At 34.2% G+C, this 8275-nt stretch overlaps 1 protein-coding gene and 1 long non-coding RNA gene across 2 annotated transcripts; both read left to right on the top strand.

The window, feature by feature from the left end:
• The first annotated feature begins 245 nt into the window (after positions 1–245).
• LOC310740458 lies at positions 246–2602 on the top strand. Its single transcript, XR_014537660.1, has 2 exons — positions 246–2516; positions 2568–2602. It is a non-coding gene; the product is annotated as an uncharacterized lncRNA (long non-coding RNA).
• A 3036-nt stretch (positions 2603–5638) lies between these two features.
• Positions 5639–7528, top strand: hoxb13a (homeobox B13a). The gene is made up of 2 exons (XM_083567147.1): positions 5639–6362; positions 6636–7528. The coding sequence occupies exons 1-2, from the start codon at positions 5696–5698 to the stop codon at positions 6881–6883; spliced, it is 915 nt and encodes a 304-aa protein (XP_083423273.1). The 5' UTR covers positions 5639–5695; the 3' UTR covers positions 6884–7528.
• The last annotated feature ends 747 nt before the right edge of the window (positions 7529–8275 follow it).

Below are 8275 nucleotides of genomic sequence, written 5' to 3'. Positions count from 1 at the left end.
TCATTTGATCAGCCAAACCAGCTCTATGTTTACAGCTAAATATTGATTTGTGTGTTTTACTATTCGAACAAACGTATATCAAGTGGTGCTTTAGGCTGAGGTAGCGTGGCTTGTGAGTGGTACACACATAAACAGAAATTGGATTGCACACCTAAAGCTCTCCAAGCTACTGACCATCCACCTATAACATCGACAGCGGTGGTTACGCTTTCCACAGGTTAAATGGAAATACACGCACTGAGCAATGGGTGTCCACAGTAAATGGAAATAAAAAGAATAAGTTGGAGTGTTTGCCATGTGGAAATATGTGCAGTATCTCGGAGAAAATATACTGTTTGAATACTGAGTTGCAATTTAATTTTAATCAGTGTTAAATGCTCAGAATTATGTTTATATTGAATTTAAAGGGTCTATATAACTAAGATTTAGGACCCTGAACACTACAAATAAGTGAGGAAATATTTGCATAACATTTAATAAAAGCATACTTCAGTTCATGCCATTAAAATCATTACAATTAAATGATCGAATGTAAATTATACTTGTACAGAAGACTAGCAAAGGCCACTGCGTCTTTCTATTTTTAACAATGCACTATGGCAGATGGCAGATTTTGCAAACACTATTATTTATACATGCTACATTTTACCTCAAAGAAATATGGTTTCCCTTAACATAGGCACACAACTTTTGCTGTTAATCATAGTGTCTCTATGTTGAAGCAAAACGATCCAACTCCTCATCATCAGCATCATCAGTGTACATTACATCCCCGATCCCGTGGGCAAAACGATCTTCTTTTTTGATAAGCCGAAGTATATTATATAAAATATGTTATTATATAAAATCACTCTCTTTAATACACAGATTCTGCTTCATATAGACCCTGATAAACTGGAACTTTGCCTGGTCTTCTTAATTATATCTTAATGAAAAGTAATCTCAAGAAAGCTTAATTCAATCAGACAGTCCTGGAATATGGATGTTGCTAGGGTATTCTGGCAAATTAAGCAATTTTGGAACATGGATGTTTGAAAACTTCTAATAGATGAAAAAAGTTTCCAACAAATTGTTCCAAACAAACAACAATTCAGCGAATTAACAAACAAACACGTAATAGCCTTCTAGTAAAAGAAACTTGTAAACTTGAGATCTTAAATGGAAATCTGTCTATTTTACTATTTCACAATAGAACACCATACACGTTCATCTAGTCCATCTATATGAATTGTAACCTATATGGGAAGTGAACCAAAGCGATATTTACTGGACAAATGTATGTATTAAGAAACAAATATTTTGTGTATATTGCAACAATTGTGAACAATGAACAGGTAAAAAGAATTTCGGCGCCTTACAATTTCTTTACAATTCGAATTCTTGCTTGCTTGGTTATTATTTGTTTCTGTGTTTCTTATAACTTAATTATATAAAACACAATAGCAGTTTTGTAAAGAATGCTCGTATCTATATGCAGATCCACTTCTCCATGTCATGGTACACTTTCGCCCAACCCTAAACTGGGTCGTAACATATGTCAGTGTTCATTTCGCTCATAAGTGTGTCGAGAGCAAAATCTCGATTTCACACTATAACATTTTTATTTTATGAATTTCTTATCATAGATTGTTTTTCCAGACAGGAAATGACCCTAAAGAATATAATTGTATACGTGCACAATAGGTTTGTACATTCCTGTACATTCCATGACTTGGATGACTGAAGTCCATCCTAAATTTACACAATTGATATATTGATTTAAAGATGTTAAAATGTGGGGGAAAAAAGCATTTAAGGGTGTCTTATTTATGCATAAATGATTATAAACTTCTTATTCTTTCTCCTACTCATTAATTAATTAATTAAATAAATAATTAATTCAATTATTCATTTTATGCATTTATTTCCCATATCCGTTTTATCCTAATCAGGGTCGTGGCGAAACCGGGGTCTATCACGGTGACACTGGGCGCAGGGCAAGAATACATTCATACAATTCAGTGTTTACATGTACAATTTTAATTGTTATGAAGACAAATTCATCTACGCTAACACAAATCTTCTGCACAGTACTCGTCTTGTCTTTAGTCTAATTGTCTTTGTTGTTCTTTTTGCACCAAATGTCGCACACGTGCAATTTATGTCGTGCCGCAATTAGGTTTATGTAGTTCTGTGTTTCATGTTATTTTTGGATAATTTATGTTGTATTATGTAGCACCGTGGAACGTTGTTTCTTTTCACTATTCATTGTAGGGTATATACTTGGAATGACAAAAGCCTACTTGACTTGACATCTTGGAAGTGACGCCAATCCATCTCAGGGTATAATGCCCACACATGGCACAGGCACATTCTTTCACACCTACGGGAAATTCTGAGAAGCCAATCCATTCGCTGGCATGAGGAAAACATGCGCAGCCCGTAGCTCAGGATCAATCACAGGGGTCTGGAGTCTGCCATCGAAGAAAATTCGTTAGTCAAATTGTCAAATGATAAATAACTTTTTCTATTCACGTGTGAAAAATAAAAATAAATTGTCAAATGATAAATAACTTTTTCTATTCAAGTGTGAAAAATAATGTTACATTGAGATCAGGTCACGAGAGAGATAGAAAGAGAGAGAGAGAGAGAGAGAGAGAGAGAGAGAGAGAGAGAGAGAGAGAGAGAGAGAGAGAGAGAGAGAGAGAGAGAGAGAGTATAAAAAATAATATTTGATTCAAAATATTTTGTCTTTGAATTGCTATTTAAAATTATCATTTGTTAGTTTTGTTTAAAATATAAAACATTTATTTATACTTACCCATGAAATATCAGAAAAATTACTTTGTAGAAATATTTCACATCTTAATCAACTCCCTTCATTCTCCTTTTCCCCCTAACCTAAAACAGTAATTGTGGTGACACCTGCACATTCATTGCAGAGATTTACGGTGTATTTAGGAAACAGGCATATTGTCAAAACCTTAATTTTATATGTATTAATTTTTACTAATCTTACACGACACTGGTGATTCACGATTACCACGTGAATTATATTTTAACTTCTCAATTAGGTAAAGAGAATTGGTTATTGGTATTTTTTCTGTGTGATCTGACACTCATTTTGTTAATTAATTATAGTGGTTTATTGATATTTAAAAAAAATAACTTTTACAAATGGCATATTATTAAATGCTGTAATGAATAAAAGAGATAACCAATTGATCATGAATTATTATTATTATTATTATTATTTGCTTTACTCTTGCATATACAAAATTTGTAATATTTGTAGGGCTAACCATAAGCATAATGAAACATAGTGAACTGGTCCATAAACACTATCGGTCAGAAAGTTTCTGGGAAACACAATATAATCTTGTTTTATTTTTAACTTTGAAAAGTTTTTCAGACACGTTATATATGATATGATAAGATATATTATATTATATTATATTATATTATATTATATTATATTATATTATATTATATTATATTATATTATATTATATTATTAAGCGTCATTAGCAGTCAGGTGACATGAAATATTCATTGAGTTAGAAATCTCATTTCAATCTAACTTCTTATATTTAAATATAAAGCAGCTCTTTACTTTTGATGGTCCAATTTTCTTTTGTGTAAATGAGCAACAAGGAACGATACATTGGATTGCAATATATGGACATAAATTTTTCCCTTAGAATGCCGTAAAGTAAAACGACTGTATGTTCAAAAATTCAAAAGTTAATTTCTCAAAAGGTTTTTATAATAAAAGAACAACCATCGTTCCCTTACAGAAGTATTTTGTTAATGCAGTTATAATATTTAGCCAATTATGCCAATGATAGTATTTGTTCAACGACTGACGAAAGTATACATTAGCCATGTATAATGTTTATATCTTTTTGAATATAAGTCTAGAATTTGGGGATTTTTGTCACTACTTAAAATTATTTGAAATCTTTTTTTTTATATATATATATATATGATGAACCGAATAAATATTTAACCATTATACCATAACCACTCCTTTTTCCTTTTCTATTACTTTATTTTTTAAAACACATTGTATGAAATAAAATTCTATATAAAATAAAATTATGTTGGTATGTTATCACAGTGTAGAGTTTGTTAACGTTTTTTAAATATATGTCGGCTTTTGTTTTCAGTTATGCGCCAACGATATTAAAACTGTATACATGTTTTTATCTCCCATAAAGCAAAATGACTGTATCATACCTGTATTTAATTACACACTTCCTGAAATGTGTTTAATCCCGACATTTGGGATATTTCACTTCGTTATCAGATTTGTCAGGTCACTACAAGCGTAATGCGTTTCTTGTGTAGAGTATCTGATTTGCAAAAGGCACACTTGTTAGTGGCAGCTATAGGGACGAATGTCTGAACTGAAACTGAGCTTTCTTTTGTTTTGTTAATAAACAGCAGATCTAGATTAAGCATTGCGTATTTTGTCCATTGTCTGTCTGTCTGAAGATGAATAGTCGGACCGGCTATATTGGTAGCTGCAATGTTTGTGATGACAGGCGCAGAGCAAAGGCCTTGAACTTGAAAAGTTTGTTCAAGGAGTGATTGCGTCTATCGCTGCCTTGTGAATAAACCCTTCAGGGAGGGCCATTCTCGTCGCTTTAAACTTGGCCTTGACCTTGAAATCCCCGCCTGATCTGTAAAAATCTTGCGGGTAAGGGGGTGGTGGTGGAAACTCGAGGGACGAGGAATGGAGGAGGAGTGATGGGGTCCTGCTCGTTATATTTAAAATAGTAAAAACCTTGAGGATTTTAAATATATTACTCTGACAAAATTTGCGCAGCATGGTTAATCTAAAAGTAATAACAATTTCAATTAAATAATTATTTGTCTTTACCACTTTTAACAATAATATTGTAAAATCAGCTTCAGATTTAGATCCAGATGCTTTTCGATCAAGAAAATAGCCACAGTGGCAATTGAAAAAGTTTTCAAAACGTCAAACTCAAAATGGACACCAGTTCTCTTGAGGCTTATATTGTCGATTACAAAACAAAAAAGAAAGTTTTACTAAATATTTAATCGTTACGTATGTTAGTCGTTAAGTCCAAATTAACCGCAGTCTTTTAATTGTTATTTCAGGTCGTAAAGCGTTAATTCAACGTGGTCGTTTAAAAGTTAAACGTGTTTGATCAAGGTCCATTTTTCTGCACTTTACAGATCACATCACATTTTACATGGCCTTTAGATGTATAATATATATATATATATATATATATATATATATATATATATATATATATATATATATATATATATATATATATATATATATATATGTTTTTTTTTAATATGAAAAATAAAATATTTACCCCTATTTAAAACAAATGTATACTAAAAGGAAACAGTTATATATAAATATCTAAGGTATAATTTGGAAATATATATATAAATAAATATTACCCGTGCAAGAATAACTAAATATCAACATTTGGGTCTCACTGGATGAGGGATATTCTTCTGTCCGGACAGCAAGGCGACAAAAGAAATCTGTTGTTTATTCGTCAGGGTCAGATGTGAATCACGTGACATGTCTATCGTCCAATGAATGTGCACAAATCCTGACTTTACTCCATTGCGTCAACACAGCCTCGGCGCTGTAACCGTGTGTTCTGCTCTGGAATAAGGTCTTTGAGCGATAATTCTCAGTTCGAATGGTACGCGTGCTATGACCACCTCTCTGGTCCTGAATCCTCGTTGGGCGGATACTGTAATGTTTGTATATGAGAACAATTTGGATGAGCTAAACAAGAACATGGAAGGTCTCGTTGGCAGCAGTAATTTTGCGGCCAACCAGTGCAGGAATTTGATAGCTCACTCAGCTCTGAGCGGTCATCCTTCCAGCCTTGTGCATGGTTCCAGCTATCCCACCATGGACGTAAGCACCTCGGGTTCAGGAGAAACGAGTAAGCAATGCACACCGTGCGCAACAGTACCCCAGACTTCGTCCACGGGGCCTTTACCTTATGGCTACTTTGGCAACAGCTATTATCCCTGCAGGATGGGGCGGGGTTCACTTAAGACTTGCACGCAACCGAGCGCGCTTGGCTACTCTGCAGAGAAGTACATGGACACCCCGGTCACATCTGAAGAATATCCTGCCAGGGCCAAAGAGTTTGCCTTTTACCACGGCTACCATGGACCTTATCAGTCCATGGCCAGCTATTTGGACGTGTCCGTGGTACAGACACTAGGGGCCAGCGAGCCGCGGCACGATAGTCTCCTTCCTATGGACAGTTACCAACCATGGACTCTGGCTAATGGATGGGGAAGTCAAATGTACTGTTCAAAAGACCAGAGTCAAGCCGGTCATCTGTGGAAATCTGCATTAGCAGGTATGCATACCAAATTCTGTAAACCAGTTTAGCAATATAAAACAATGGATTTGTAATCATTTCTTGAAATATGTAACATCGCAGGCACTTTGTTGACATTTTTGTCATTAGACAAGGGAATTCAAATTTTCAAAACAATATTCCAATGACAAAAATGTAGAAAACTAAATGTGGGAAAAGTTTATTTATACTGTTTAGAATAATCTTGGGTTGTAAATAAAAAGACACCTAAGCAAGACCATACGTAATAATTCTCTTTGTTATTCGTTCCAGATGTCGTTGCCCACCAACACGACGGGGGCTCTTTTCGCCGAGGTAGAAAGAAAAGGATACCGTACACCAAAGTGCAGTTAAAGGAACTGGAGAAAGAGTATGCAGCCAACAAATTCATCACGAAGGACAAAAGGAGAAAGATTTCTGCCGTAACCAATTTGTCCGAGAGGCAGATCACAATCTGGTTTCAGAACAGGAGGGTAAAGGAAAAGAAATTTGTTGCCAAAGTTAAAAACACCGCTCCATAAAGGGGATTTGAGAAATCAGACATTTCTATCTTTGATTCAGATGTAAAAAAAAAGTCGACTCAAAAGGATGAACTAGGATAAGACAACATCAAGTATAAAGAAGACCATATCCCTGTAAAAATGCTTGCCAAAATAGAGCTTTGTTGGAATATTACATACAAGCTAATTGTTAGAATTTTAAGCATGTTATTGTTGTTACTGCAGTACAAATATATCTTATTAAACTATATACGCATTCATATTCTTTATAACATACGTATCCGACACGCAGTATATTAAATATATCTCTTTATATATATTCCAGTTAAAATCGCATTAATCATTTAAAGTAATTTTATTGTAATGACTTTACTAACTTTCATAATTAATTAATTTGTAAATTGTGCTAGTGGATATGCCAAATGTTATCCCGTAAACGTCCTATTTACATTAATGTTAATTCCAAACAAATTACAGCTTGACTATTGAATCTTGCTGGGGTGCTTAAACAGTAATGTCAAACTGTCAACTTGCGACGAATTTATGAGCACTTCTGTGTTTTTTCTTCTTTTTGTTGACAATCCTAAACATGGACTTACTTTTCTTTATCATACTCCATATTGTGAATATGATAAAAACAAATCACGCTTATACTTTATTTGGACCAACCATTACAATTGAAAACTTGTGTAAACGTATAGTGTAAACGTATAATGTTTTGCAATGCGTAAATGGTAATAAAAAACATAAGAACTGATACACAAAAATCAAGAGTTTCTCCTTGTCCTGCTGGTGGGGTATGATATTATGACTGTGGCAGGGGGGGTTGGGGGGTGATCGACTGGTAGACAGAGCCACTAAATCTTCTCTTAACCTTGACCTTGGAAATCATGTGTGCTTAAGATAAGTGTAAATTTTCCCTTCACGAAACAACCAAAATATATTACTGATATAACACACGAGGCAGTGACATTAACATGCATAACGTCCGGGTTTTTTTTATCGCCGGTATTTACAGAATTACGATTTTCGTTAAGGTTTCGTTGAAATCAATGCTGATAATTTTATGAGTGCCTGCAAGTCGTAGCACACCTGACTTTTTTGTATAACGCAGCCTGTTTGTACAGAGCTATTGAGATTCAAACTCATGGACTTCATAACATAAACATTCTGGCTGTTGCATTCAGGTAAAACGTTTTATTTACGATCTGCTTTACACTCTTTAGATGTCATTTTCATCACTGTACATGTCTAAACTGTTTAACTGCGCTGAACAGAGTTGTGACACTTTTGCACTCCATTCAATCGGCAGTGTGTTATTGGTGGATCACCGTCTTTCTCTTATTTTGTGTGTTAATGTTTGCTTTGCATCAATTCTGCACAAGTTCTACACAGAATTTCTTACAAAGGATG

This window comes from Silurus aristotelis (genome assembly GCF_946808225.1).
Source record: "Silurus aristotelis genome assembly, chromosome: 17".
In the NCBI taxonomy this organism is placed as follows: Eukaryota; Metazoa; Chordata; class Actinopteri; order Siluriformes; family Siluridae; genus Silurus; species Silurus aristotelis.
Note: the sequence above shows the minus strand (reverse complement) of the source record. Positions and strands in the feature narration are given on the sequence as shown.